The sequence below is a fragment of the Gracilinanus agilis genome, chromosome 1, assembly GCF_016433145.1.
Source record: "Gracilinanus agilis isolate LMUSP501 chromosome 1, AgileGrace, whole genome shotgun sequence".
NCBI classification, from domain to species: domain Eukaryota; kingdom Metazoa; phylum Chordata; class Mammalia; order Didelphimorphia; family Didelphidae; genus Gracilinanus; species Gracilinanus agilis.
Genome location: NC_058130.1, coordinates 800390240 through 800405317, shown reverse-complemented (window position 1 = coordinate 800405317; position 15078 = coordinate 800390240). Strand labels below are relative to the sequence as shown.

At 40.7% G+C, this 15078-nt stretch overlaps 1 protein-coding gene across 1 annotated transcript in view; it reads right to left on the bottom strand.

Annotated features, from left to right (window-relative positions):
- Window positions 1-9910, bottom strand: part of ZNF594 (zinc finger protein 594) — a 57731-nt gene extending 47821 nt beyond the window's left edge. The window contains exon 1 of the mRNA XM_044656738.1: window positions 9836-9910. Within this exon, the coding sequence (XP_044512673.1) occupies window positions 9836-9910 (75 nt within the window). The remainder of the gene's footprint in view (window positions 1-9835) is intronic.
- Window positions 9911-15078: the final 5168 nt, after the last annotated feature.

The following is a 15078-nucleotide window of genomic DNA, read 5'->3' as shown; positions in this document are numbered from 1 at the left end:
TGGAGAAGGCACCATGAAGATGCCTGAAGAGCCTTCACTGGCTCATGAAGATCCAAATTGAACTTTGGGGTACAGTTGATTGAACTATGGGGAATTGAATGCATTTGTTTTGAATGTACACTCTTATGCCAATAGGGGACTGCCCCAATTGGCTTTTTGTCAATGCAGCTAGTTTTTATCCTCTTTTCTTTTATCCCCAAATTCCTGTAATTTAAAAGTTGACTATGTTTACAAGATCCATCAAGAAAGACCAGTCTTTTTGCTGGATCTCAGGGGGGAATGTGTTATTTGGAATTTTGGAGGTTCTTTTGAGGGTTATTTGGGGTTCATTTGAGTTTTAAATATTTAAATATATGACATAAACTTCCTGTGGACGTTTAGGGGACTTGGAAACTACATTTCCCATGATTCCTCTTGTAATACATGTAGACAGGAAGTAGAGAACAGTATAAGACTCCTGAGGTCATTGGGGGAGGGCTCTTTGGTATGAGGCAGCCAGGTGGGCAGAAGGTAATGGCGGGCGATTTGAATTAGATCTTAGCAGGCGCACATCTTTCTTTATTTTACCAACATGGCTTTAATTAAAATATTAATACTTCTATCTATCTCTATCTATATCAATTGTATTTATAACAAATCTCATACCAGAGGAGCTGGGAAGTTGTGCCTAGAGTGTAGTACCCCTGGATGGCTCCCAAGAGGGAGCATTTCTCATGAAGTATAAGTAGCTTCTGAATTTTATATATATATATATATATATATATATATATGTATATAAACACATATATAGATATAGATATATAGATATAGAAAAGAATGTTGAATTAAAGGTAGAGAACAAGGAGAAGTTCCTGTCACAAAAGTTTATATATATATATGATATATATATATATATATCATGAAGCCCAAGTAGCTTCTGGATGACAGTGTTAACACTTTAGCTTATTCTACCCTTCCATCAGAAGGATCTAGATTCTTGGTGCTGTTTTAGACCCAAAAGGTTTTCATCAGCAGTAGAGAGATTTGTGTTGTTTTTCTAGGGTCTTTGGCAAATTTTGGAATAATGGCAGTAATAGACTTTGCTAAAAATATCTTTGCCAAGGTTGGAAGATTTGCTACATCTGTAGAACTTGTGACTAGTATCCATGAGTTCAAAGGTTTTTTAAATGTCACACAGAGAGTGGATATATACAGACTCATGTGAATCCTACATGATAGTGATTTTGTTTGCTATTGTCATTAACTAGGCTATTGTGAATTTTGGTACTTTCTTTAGATGTGCATTACCTGCTGTATTACTGTTTTATGAAGCTGTTACTTTGTGAAAATCATTTGCACTCACACTGTGGATCATGACCAAGTTAAAAAGGAAATGAATCTTATTTTTGGAACCTTTGTATTCTATCTCTTCTTGGCTGACATAGTGTGTCACTGATTGTAAACTATATATATTTTTATTTTTAAAACATTTTTATTTTTTTCTTCCTTTTATGTATGATACAGTATTTGAGTTTTATTCTCTCTCTCTCTCTCTCTCTCTCTCTCTCTCTCTCTCTCTCTCTCTCTCTCTCTCTAGAGAAAGCAAAAGAAACCAACCAATTCCAGTGGGATTGAAGAAATTTTGAGCCAAGACAAGAGAACTTGAACTTGTTTGGGGTTTGAGGTTGCGGCTGTATTGACATGTTAAGTAGGTCTTCCCTGAGCCACATTCTACCAAGCACCTCACTTTGGCTGCCATTCTGGCTCCAGTATCACTGAGAGAAAAGATAAAATCAGACCGGGAAAGCTAATTCCCATTTGCTGCTAAAATCTAGTCCTCTTTTCTATCTTTCATAGTGTGGCAAACTTTCTATAGTCCTGGCTACTAAATGTGTAGGTGTATAATTACATAAATCACTTTAATTGGGCCCTGATTCAAGGTTCTCTTATAGGTTTATTTTTCCTTTACTTAGATTTTTTTAGACGTAAGATTTTGATATTTTATATTTTATCCAAAGGTTATTTTCCTCTTTTATTTGGATTTTTTGATGTTTTTTATTTCTTTTGACAATTGATTCCTATACCTCATAACTCAGCTATGTATCTCTATGAGAGATCCTTGTGTTTGTCATCATCTTCCTCAGGGGGAATGTATTATTATCCTATAATTCAAAGTTTAAATTCTTTTGAGAGTAATTTTAGGATAAGAAACTTGCTACCTCTCCAAATCCAGAAAGTAGATTATTTGGAGGAGGTGCCATGAAGATGCCTGCAGAGATTACACACTGCACCAGAAGATCCAGGGTGAATTTTGGGATGTGGTGAATTGAACTATGGGAGTGTTGAATGTATTTGTTTTGAATGTATATTCTTATGCCAGAGGGGACTGGCTCCCAAATTGGCTTTTTGTCAATTAAGCAAACATTGATTTTGTTCTTTTTCTGTTTTATCCCCCCCCTCCCCAATTATTATAATTTCCCTTTAGAAACTATAATATTGTATATACCTTTAATTAAAAATCTTTAGGATTTAAAATTTGGTTATGTTTAAAATGATCCCTTTGGAGAGACTGGTCTCCCAAAGGATCACAGGGGAATATGTAATTAGAAAATCTTGAACCCTTGGACTTCATCTCCCTGATTGCCTTTCCCTTCATCACATTTGCGTCCTTACATGTGTACATAAATTCTGTAACCCCGCCCTCTTCTCTCTTCTCTCATGACCCTGGATGGGTTAGCTGCCTTTTTACTTTCCTTTTTGCTTCAAGTTATTATTAATACATTTATTAAATATAATACTTGGAGTATTTGGATTTGTAATCTTACAGAGTGGACCTGAGCTGAGCGGCAGGAATGCCTCAGTTTAAATCTGGCCCCAAAGAGCTTCTATATGTGTGTTTCAGAACAAGCCATTTAATTGATTCTATTTCCTCTATAAAATGGAGATAATTTTTTCATTGAATTTGGAAGATGAAGGTGAGGAAGAAGTGCCATAATATTACAGAGAAAACTTTCAGCAGAGCCCCTAAGAGCATGTCATTATAAATGCTTCTTCCCTTCCCTCCCTTTCTCACTGGCTCTGTTGGAGGCTTAGGGCAATAGGAGGGAAGACTAAGGACAACCCTGTTCTGCTGGGGACAACCTAGGGGTTGTGAGCTAGAGGAAAATATCCCCAAATAGTAGATATAATCTAGAGAAGAAGAGGTTGGAAGGAAAATGTGCCCAAACAGTTCTCCCAGATGGCTTTGGAAGACAATTCCGGGACAGGGGGAGGCAATATGGAATCATCTCTCAGATTACTTTCCACCTCTGAGATTATTCCATACAGATTTGATCTTGGACTTCAGGAGAACCAAAGGGAACCCCCAAGGTCCCATTACATAATGCAAAGTCCTTTTACAGGAGAACCAGGCAGCAAGAGGGCCCTGGCTTTGGGACTCACCATAGAAGCCCACGTCCCTTCCTCATGACTGAAAACTGCTCCCAACCCTGCCTCTTGCTGAGGGCCATATTCCCTTGGATGGCAGACTAGGGGCAGCAGGGAGAGGCTCCTTACCCACAGAGAGCAGATTCCAGGCATTCTCCAGCATCACCTCCTTGTACAGCTCCTTCTGGGGAGGGGCCAAGAGGTGCCACTCTTCCTGGGTGAAGTCCACAGCCACATCCTTGAAAGTCACCTCCTCCTAGAGTAGTCCAAGTCAGAGCACAAAGGGCTGAAAGCCACATCACAATGAATAGCCCATCTTGGGTCAGTTACAGGAGGAAACTGACATACAGAAGGGAGGGGCCCAAAGGTCCTGCCCTTTGTCAGTGTCAGAGTCAGCACTTGAAGCTGAGTCTTTAAGAGTCCAATGGAAGTTTGAGAAAAGCAGCTCTATGACCGTATGGAATGACTCTGTGGAGTTTCTAACTATTGTGTGAAACAAAATATCTAGGGCAGGGGTCGACAATATATGGCTCTTGAGCCATATCTGGCTCCACCTCCCGACAGGCCAGTCCAGGCAGAGCCCCAGGATGTGCTCCAGGGGGCCCTTCAGCCCCTGCCCCATATTCCAGTGCCTTCCGCCTCCATCTTCCTCCTTCTGCAGGCGTTTATGGCTCTCATGGACAAAAAGGTTGCCGACCGTTGATCTAGGGGACCTCTATTGGAAGTACCCCTAGCATCAAAGTGCCCGAGCCAGTGCAACATTGTCATAGAGGAAAGATCTGGGAAAAATAAAAAGTAAGTGAGGGAAGGAGAGGGGCCTTTTTCATCTACCTGAAAAACAGAAGACCAATGAATGAAAAGGAAAAATCCAATATTGGGTCATCTGCTTTCCAATTAGAGAAAAGATTAGGGACTTATCAAGTCTGGAGGGGGAAGAACAACAGATGAAGATCTCTGAAAAGGGGTCCCACTCCTTCCCAATATGTGTAAACAATCAAAGGAACATGAAAACAATAATGGAGTGATCAATATGGACCCAGTTTGCAGATTAGACACATTAAATGCCTGAGATGTAGAATTAGGAGAAAACTCCTTACATCAGTCTCAGGATCTGACTGTGTTTCTGATCAACCTAACCTCAGGTCTTAGGTGAGGGACTCTAAACAGCAGATACAGAGGTTCCAGTTTCCCAGCCAGGCAGGGCTAGGTTTGAACACTATAATTTGGCTTTCTCCGGGTTACCCAGATTGAATAAACATTCCTCCCGAGACAGATGCTGAGATCATAATTTATAAGAATACTGGGAATAGAGTTTTTCTTGAAATAGTGTCAATGTCAGCCTCAGCATCTCTCCTCAGAGAGGGGGAGTTCCAAACTTTAGTCCACAGAAGTTTCTCCAATCAAACCACAGAGAACAAGTTTCAGGTTGTATAGAATTCTTAAGAGGAGAAAATACAAGAATTAAATCCAGAAAAAAAATGTAATTCACTCCCTCATGACACGAGGAAAGAGATATTGACAGTCTGAATGAAATCTCAACAAAATTAGGTTAGAAAAACAAAAGATTAATCATATTAAGGAAAATGATGAAAAGAAGCCAGGATAATTGGGGAACAGCAAAACCAGAGCTCAGACCAGATCACAAATGAGCAGTCATCCTAAACCTTGGGTAATGGTAAAATAATAAGGAGATAAAGCAATGGGACAGATTAAAGAGAGTCAGCAATAACTCAGTGTCTGAGAAAGTAGCAAACAATTTGTTCTGGGGAAAATTCCTTATTTGGTAAAAACTGCTAAGAAAACTAGAATACAGTCTGAAAGGAAATGAGGCTTAGACCTTAGAATGAGGCAAATCATGACTCACACCAAAACACCCAAAATGGGGTTTGTCCATACTATTCTCAGGGTTGAAATCCCCCCTCAGCATGGGGGACCCCAGAAACTTGATTAAAGGAATCTAGATGAATGATGGTACTTGGAAGGGGAAGGAACCTCAAAGAGTCTGGAGGTCAATTTTAAGCTTTTTTAGACTCCATTGGCTTATGTAATGCAGGGTTGAAGCAGGAGCTTTTTGCTTTTGCAAATTCAACTCTAGCAACCCTGGCAGTTAGGAGGTTTAGAATGTTCACAAAAGACAGTTGGAGCCTGAGGCTTTAAATAGTCCTGAAGTTCCTACTGAGGGGCTTTTTGGCTTTTGCCTTTTGGGGGCTTTGGCTTTTTGGATTTTTCTTTGGGGCATTTGGACCTAGTCTGATTTCTCTGGACGTCTCCCTGATTTCTCCATCTACATCCCTGCTATTTCTCCTGAATTTCCCTTTGGGCCCTGGGAAGGGTGGTTTTGGTGGTTGGACATTGTGGATTTAGTTTCTGTAGGCAAGAAGGACATCCTAAATCAAGCCACCCCTTACTTAGTGATCTGATAATTACTTTACTTCAGGGTAGTGAGACCTTCCTGACTGGGAGAACCGGCCTCTCTCAGTCTGACCCTCTCCTGTGACCCTTCCCCCAGCTTCAGTTTTCTCCCTAGCAGCAGCTAAAACCCTGAAACCCTCTTTCCCTTAGTTTTCCTCTATCATCAATAAATCCCCTTGTTATGTATACGAAAGCCTCTGGTGAATCATTGTATTGAATATTAAGACAAAGGCTGAAAGGGAAGAGATTACTTTCCTTTTATTTCTTGAGGGAAACCTAGGCATCCATCTTGGGCAGGAAGTACTCAGCCAAGACTTCCTGCAGACATCAGTTTCACTAGCAGGGAGGAGCCTTTTGACTTCTCCCTCAAGGGACTTTAGAAATTGACAAGGAAAAGCCTCCAGCCACATCTAGAAATCGAAGAAATAAAAAAGTTTGCCCTTCAAGCTAGTAGGAACCATAGTCAATCCAGGCAACCTACCATTAAAACCCCAAGAACAAAATCCTTTTCCCCTTGCTGTTACCTTTGTAGGAGGATAGGCCATATTCTTAGGTTCTGTAAATTCAAACAACAAATTGACTTTACTAAAAATGACAATTATAGCCAAAGAGACAGAGGAATGAGAAGGACCCATTACAACTCAAAATGGTTCAAAAACAATGATACAAAGAGAATTGAGGAAAATAAGCATGAAGGTTCAGGCTGTAGCCATTCATGTAAGAAATTTAGCCAATCTCCATCCCTTGAAGAAATGGAGAGGTACATACAAATGGGAACCAAGACAAATCGTTATGAATTGAGATTCCGAATTTAAAAAGGTCTAATGATTGCAATTTGGGTGTGAGAATATGTAGTCTGAGTGGGAAAATAATATTAAAAACTGGGCACAATAGAACAGACGTCTCTAGCAAGCTGCACAGAATACAAAGATATGTCTGTAGCAGATGATCAGAAATCTGAGGACATAATGCAGATGCACAGAGAGATATATGGGACTGGTGAAGATGACTACAAAAGGGGTCGGTTTTCTCAATTCTACACAAAAACATTGGATGAGAAGCATAAGGACCATACAAGCATTTGCAACAGCTTGCAGGTTAAAGTCATCAAAACCTCAAACTCCTCTCTTTATTCCAAGTCTAAAACAATGGGGCAGCTTGAATAAAGAACATTATGGCAAGGATTTACAATGTATTCAGAAAGGAGTATCATTAGTAACCTTGGAGGAGTTAGATCCCAAAGTCCAAAACCACTCACTTGCTTTAGACACAATGTCACAGAATGAAGTTAGAGAGCAATCAAATCACAGTGTTGGCAAAGACTTAACTTTAAAGGTACAACCTACTGAGTTGCAGGGTGCTGGCAGCTGCTTAGGAAATTCTACACCCACCTCTCTCAACACCTTAGTTGAAGAATTCAAACCAGAAGCTTGGGGAAGGGAGAGGGAGCAGTTGTCATCTCCAGTAGCCAGTGAGCTTGCTTTTAACATCAATGAAGTTTGTTCAGTGGTTGGAAACACAAACCATCTGATTTTAGCCACACAAACTTCAGGGCAAGGTAGGGAACTTCAGTCAGCTCATGAGTCAGAAGTTGTACCAGAGGTGTTGAAGGGAAAACAAACTATCTACCAAGCATTCCCTGATACAGCCAATGGGAAAACTTCTGATTTGGGGCTTGATAGTTCTCTAAATATCAGAGTGGATGGTGAATTAGACCAAACCTCCATTTCTGCAGCCCTTAGCAAAAGCCAACCTGAAGATTCTGTGTGCCCTGCACAGCACAGCTTAGTAACAACTGATAATGACTCTCCAGCTCTCAGTGAGAGAGAGAGAGATTGCTCTCTAAGTTTGCTTTCTGTTCTGATTCTAAACTCAACTTGCCTGATAGTGCTACAGGAAGTTCTAGTTTAGATACAAATGACCATATGCAACACTGGATTGATACCAAGTGCACACACAAAACTGAGGATTCTTTATTACCCCTAGTACCAGTGAAGGCCAATAACAATGGGGAAACACTAGTTACCTTAGAAATCGGGAGGTGGTGGTACATTACGAAGGACTACTGGACACTGGTGCAACATGTTCCGTTTTACGCGAGGCACCTGAAGGATGCCAATATCAAGGTAGTTTGAGAGTGAGAGGAGCTTATAGGATAGCCCAACAAGTCCCGAAGCTAAAAGTTAAAATGGTAAGATTCGGCCCTCTAAACCCTTGATCACACCTTTTTATTGATGCCATCGTGTCCTTCGAACCTCGTGGGACGAAATCTCCTGTGTAAATTGGCTGCCACCATCCAATGTCAACCGGATGGGCAGATCTATCTCCACCTACCCAAGAGATCTCTGAAAAACCATCCCATTTTATTTTTAGACCCATGTAGTGAGGAACCAATTTGCCAATCAAATGATAACATCTATGAGGTTCCTGACGATATTCCTGATTATGTGTGGGCTAAATGAGGTGGGCAGGATATTGTCTGTAGAACCAGTAAGAATAGAGGTAAAAGAAGGTTTACCTCCAACAATTCCTCAGTTCAGACTTAGCCAAGAGGTGATAGAGGGAGTGAAACCCATTATAGAGAGTTTATTGCAGCAGGGTATATTAAGATATGGTTTCTCACAATATAACACTCCAATCACGCCTGTGAAGAAAGCCAAAGTATCTCCATATGGGAAGACTCAATGGCATTTAGTGTAAGATCTCAGAGCAATTAATGACCATGAGCAAAAGAACTATGCCGTGGTACCGAGTCCATCACAAATCATAGCAGCGATACCACCCAAAGCTGCTTAGTTTACTGTTCTGGATCTGAGCTCTGCATACTTCTCTGTTCCCCTGCACAGACAGCCAGTAGCTGTTTGCTTTCACATGGGAAGGCAAATCCATCCAATGGATCCGTTTGCCCCAGGGTTTTTCAGATTCAGCTTCGGTCTTCTGTCAAGTCCTGCAGAGAGACCTTGAGTCGATCACTTTCCAAGACAGCAAAATGGTACATTATGTTGATGACATCCTGCTAATGTCACCATCTGCTGAAGTCTGCTATACAGACAGTGTGCACTTGATCAAAGAGCTAGGCAAAAGGGGACATAAAATTTCCAAAACAAAACTTCAATTTGTGAGGAAAAAAAGTAAATTATTTAGGATTCATCCTAGAAAAAGGCTCCAGAAAGATTTCCCAAAAGAGAACACAAGATATACAGAGGTTGAGTTTGCCTAAGACCAAGAGGCAGCTCAGGGCAATCATAGGAGTAACGAGTTTCTGTAGAAACTGGATTCCAGTTTATGCTCTCATCGCAAAATCTCAGAACCATTAAAATTATCAAAAGACCATGTCCATGCTATAGAGAAACTAAAATCACTCACTCTATCAGCTCCAGCCCTAGGTATCCCTGATCATGGTAAACCATTCCTCCTTTATGTCCACGAGGATAAATGGATAGCCTCTAGTGTTCTCACTCAGTCATTCGGCAATACCCACCAGTTGCCTATTACAGCTCGAAACTAGATTCAGTAATCTGTGGTATGACAAGCTGTTTGAGAGCTATTGCTGCTGTAGCCATCATGATTAGAAAAGCATCTTCTTTGGTATTAGGGGGTGAACTAAAAGTATTTTCCTCACACCAGGTGGAATCTAATTTAAGAAACACCACACTTCAAGCTTTCACCTCCCAAAGACTATCACGATACCAAGCAATCTTGTTGGCTAATGAAAACATAACTTTTCACCAGTGCAGAAACTTAAATCCTGCGACTCTGATCCCAGATTTACCTCTGGAAGGAGTAAGTCTACACATTTGTGAAGATGCACTTAACATCGTGCATAAAACAAAGGCAGATTTAACCAATAAGCCCATGGAAAACCCCGATTTAACATTGTACAACAGATGGATCTTCATACATAGACAATCAGAGATTTACCGGAGCAGTCGTAGTGACAGCCTCTGAGACCCTATGGTACTCATCATTACCACCTACTATGAGTGCCCAGGGGGCAGAACTAGTTGGATTGATTCACACTCTGAAGCTTGCCGAAAACCGGAAAGCCAACATTTTTACTGATTCGAGGTATGCTTTCAGAGTTGTACATCATTCGGGCGAACTCTGGAAAAATCGAAGCTTCATTACATCCAATGGCAAACAGATAGCATATGGAGATTTAATTAATCAATTGTTGGATACAATCCAATTACCAGCACAAGTGTCTGTCATTCATTGCAAGGCTCATACCAATATCCAAGGGCCAGTGGAATCAGGGAACAAATGTGCAGATATCACAGCCAAATTTGTGGTGATGTATGGGCCAAATACAATTCTAAACTTATCTTTGGTGAAGGAAGATGATCTCAAAAACGCATACTCCCCAAAGGAAGTGAAGAATTGGAAGAAACATCACAGTGCATACTTAGCTAATAGAGTTTGGCTGGGGGAAAATGGAAAACCTATGTTGCCTAAATCCTTCTATTTTACCTTCTGTAATGCTTTACACCAAAAAGGTCATTATGGAAGTCTGGGCATGGCAGATTCCATAACTAGGTATTGGAATGCAAGGGGAATATATGAAGTTGCTATGAGAGTTTCTCAGAGGTGCAGAATTTGTATGCAATTCAACCAATTACAAAAGTCCACAGTCTGGGAGGCAAACCACTAGCCTATACACCATTTGAATGCTTACAAATTGATTATATCACCATGTGTGTAAATAGAATTGGCTCTGGCCCATTCCTAGTTAGACTCGTACTTAACCTAGGCATAGAAATGATGTAATCCTCACCTTCCTTAGTGGGGAGGGGAGATGAGTTACCCACACGTGACAATAAGTAACAAATCAAGAACAAGGGACTGCCCTTTGGGCAGTCCAAATCAATGTAGAGACTGCCATTTGTCCATTTGAATTAGAGGTGGACCCACAGGAAGTGACGAAGGACACTAGCTCTTTAAGTATGTTACTGACTTCCTGTTGAGGCAGTTGCCCTCTCGAACTGGGTGCTAAAGGATCTCCTGAGACCACAGAACACTTACACTCTGTATTGTCACATGGGTAAGTTAGGCTGACTTCCTTGGCCTAGCTGGGCCGCTTCCAAACTCTGCCTATCTGGCTGTTGGGTCTTGTGGCTTACAGCTTCATTTATTTAGCCTTTTAACCTTCTCTCTCCGTCCAGGCCTTTGTCTGGACTAGCCTCTCCCTTTCTCTTTATTCCTACTCTTTACCTTCCAGATTGTAAATAAACTCCTCAACCAGATGCTGACTTGGGTCTGATTTAATTACCGGAATCAACCTGAATTGTTGATTCCTGGTGGCCACACTTTATATATATATCTATAAATACCTAAATTTTCCCTCTTACATTTTGGCTGACCTCATTGGTCTCGAACTTCCTCAATCTTCTTGAAAATTTTCTTGAATTCTTCTTTACCTTATACCTATGCTTAAGTCAGCCTTCTCACAGCACACCTTAGAACTTCAGTCAATATAAAGTTGCTAGACTGGTGAGATCAAAAAACCGGGGCCCTGAAAATTCAGCTAGGAGGCTGTTTCCTTGTCTTAGGGAACGAAATAAGCCTATTCGCTGGCCTTGGCCACATCTGGGAAGGACTGCTCGGTTCTAGCCAGGCCAGGAGCACACCTGAATAAGGTTTAAAAGCAGCCTAATAGAAGCAGGAGGCACTACTTATTAGTAGATTTTAGGGAGAGTAATTTTTTTAGGCTACAAATAGGCTTTAACTCGGTTCTATTTTATTTCAAAACTGTATTTCTAGTTTTAAACTCTTTAGAAAAGGCAAAAGCCTGGTGGGGCCAGCTAGAATTTAAAACTCCGTTTTTTTCCCCCGGGAGTAGAAGGCACATAATTTTAAAGAAAAGAGATTTTTCAGACTTTTACAACTGAAAAGAGCCTCCCAGAACCAAACTTAGCCTTTGAAAGACACTCCCAACTGCCTCAGGTGAAAAGCCCTGTCTACCCTCAAAGAGCTTTATCTCTAGTACTCAGCCTCAGGCTATAGCCTTTGTCCTCGGCTAGGGAGGAACAAAAGGAAGTCTTGACCCAAAACAATACAACTATAGCCCAACCCTTAGTAAAAGGAAGACCTTACCCACTAGTGACATCTACTGACTAGAGTAAGAATGTGGTGGTTTCAAACCATTACTGATACAGTAAATACCAGACTTCAGACTTTAAAACACCGGATCCAGTATATAATAATGACTATTGTGTCTTTTTTTTTTTTTTCGGAAGAGCAGTCCCAGATAATACTTTTCAAGGGCTGTTTGTTGCACTGTATGTAGGTGTGATAGTGTGATAATACTGATTGTAGGCGGAATAGTTTATCTTTACCTCTCCCAAAAGAAACTACCAGAGAAGCTGGATGACACTAACTCAGATTGAGTAAACTGGAAGAGGGCCAAGAGCAACTGCTGGCTTATATAAAAAACCGTGCTAAGCATTTAAAAAAGAGGAAACAGTTAAAAAAGAAATTCCAACAAAAGATAGAATTATTCCTCCATAGTTCCTCTTTCCAGGACTCCTCCTATGAAAGCGCTCCTGACATACCCTCTCCTCAACCCATCCCCTCCCCCCAACCTCTACTTCCCCCTCCTCAACCCGTCCAACCCACCCCTCAGCCCCTCCTACAGACAGTCCCAACTACTGCTAATGCTGCAGAACCTACCCTCCCTGCCACTCAAGATAATGCAGCGCTATTTCCTTTACGAGAAGTACCTACTTTTAATACTGAAGGAGACTTGGTATCTGTAAAACACTTTACTCCCTTCAGCCCTGATGATTTAGCTGGATTTAAAAAGAATATGCCTTCTTTTAAGAAAGAATCATTTTTAGTTTTAAAAAAATTAGACAATATATTCCAAACTTATGACCCTAATTGGCAGGACGTTGAAAATGTTTTAGATGAACTTCTGACACATGGTGAGAAAGAGAGGATCATTACTCGGGCCAATTGTAATAAAAGTAAAGACACACCTAACTGGCCTCTCAAAAATCCAAAATGGAATTACAACTCTCCAGCAGATGTTAAAAAATTGCATGATGGCAGGGTAGCATTATTAGTAGCTGTAAAAGCTTGTGCTGACACACAAGACACATGGGAAAAATTCAAAAAAACTAAACAGTGTGCCAATGAAACTCCCTCCTATTTTATGGACAGACTGATTGAGGTGGCAGAAATATATTTGAGCCTTGATTTAAGCATAGAACGGGAATTAAAACATGTACGTAGACAATTTGTAGAAAATTCCTGCAAAGTAGTCAGAGACTATTTTAGGACTAATTGCCCAAACTGGGATAAAATGAACCTTGAAGAATTAAGGAAGGTAGCATCTTATGTTTTTAGAGGCCAAGAAGAAGAACAGGAGGATGATACTGACTTGATAGGTACTTTAAAAGCAGAAAACAAAATGCTAAAAGCAAAACTAAAAAATAAAGGAGAGAATATAGCCCATCTCCAAGAATATAACTATCAGTCTGTTATCTGTTCCTTCTGTGCAAGAAAGGGCCATACGATGATGACTTGTAGGAATTTCTTAAAGTTTTCCAGAAATAATACCCAGCCAACAGATAACTATAGGAATAACAGAAACAGGAATAGCAATAATAATAATGATGATTCCAGGAATAGCAATTTTAGGCATGATAGAAACGCTAAAAATAAACCTTGGGATGATGATAACTCATATCAAATGACCCCACAACAGTATATCTTGAGTGGAGCTCGCCCCCGAACTAATCAGGGTGCTAATGCCCCTGGGGGGGCCCATGGAGCCCAAGCATCTTTATGAAGGTGCATGGGGGGAGGGACGGCTTTGGAACCAGAAAGGGAAACCTTTGACTTTCCTGACCATGATGTTCTGATGCCTATTATCCCCATACATTTCCCCCCAAATAGTAAGGAACCTCATGTAACCCTAAAAGTGGGAAATTCATATTATGATTGTTTACTGGACACCGGGGCTTCAAGATCAGTACTGGTGAGCAAGCCAGATGTAAAATGTAATTCTATTGGCTCTCTAAACGTAGTAGGGGTATCAGGAACACCTCAAAAGGTCCCAAAACTTTCTCCTTGTATGGTAAGCTTTGGACCTTTATCAATAGAACACTCCTTTCTTTTAATGCCTGGATCCCCCACAAATTTACTGAGAAGGGATCTATTATGTAAACTTAAAGCCACAATAATTTGCAATCCAGATGGTTCTATGCCATTGGAATTGCCAGAGGACTCTTTAAACTTACTCCCTGTACTTCTTTCAGAAGAGCAGGAAGTAAAGGAGCCTCCCACTTTTAAAATCCCAGATGATATCCCAGAATCTCTATGGGCCACATCTTCTACTGATGTAGGCCTACTTAAATCAGCTGTTCCTGTTCAGATTAGAACAAGAAGAGGGCCAGCTCCCTCTATTTCTCAGTACCCCTTATCAAAAGAAGCCATTGAGGGAATTACCCCAGTGATAAATTCACTAATTGAGCAAGGAATAATAATCCCATGCAAGTCAGAATATAATACATCTATTTTACCTGTCAAGAAGCCGAAATTAGGCCCAGATAGAAAACCCCAATATAGATTTGTTCAAGATTTAAGGGCTATAAACAATCATGTTATAAAAAGACATTCCTAGTTAGACTCGTACTTAAACCTAGGCATAGAAATGATGTAATCCTCACCTTCCTTAGTGGGGAGGGGAGATGAGTTACCCACACGTGACAATAAGTAACAAATCGAACTGGGTGCTGAAGGATCTCCTGAGACCACAGAACACTTACACTCTGTATTGTCACGTGGGTAAGTTAGGCTGACTTCCTTGGCCTAGCTGGGCCGCTTCCAAACTCTGCCTATCTGGCTGTTGGGCCTTGTGGCTTACAGCTTCATTTATTTAGCCTCTCCCTTTCTCTTTATTCCTACTCTTTACCTTCCAGATTGTAAATAAACTCCTCAACCAGATGCTGACTTGGGTCTGATTTAATTACCGGAATCAACCTGAATTGTATCTATAAATACCTAAATTTTCCCTCTTACACATGCCAAGATGTCAAGGTTACAGATATGCATTAGTGATAGTGGATAGATTAACCAAGTGGCCAGAAACCTCCCCAGCCAAACGCAACACTTCAGGCTTTGTTATGAAAATCTTACTGAGAGAATTAATACCCAGATTCTCCATTCCACTTCACATTGCATCAGATTCTGGGTCTCACTTCACAAATAAGATTTTAGCTACAGTATATGAGACCTTAGGTGTCAAACAACATCTAC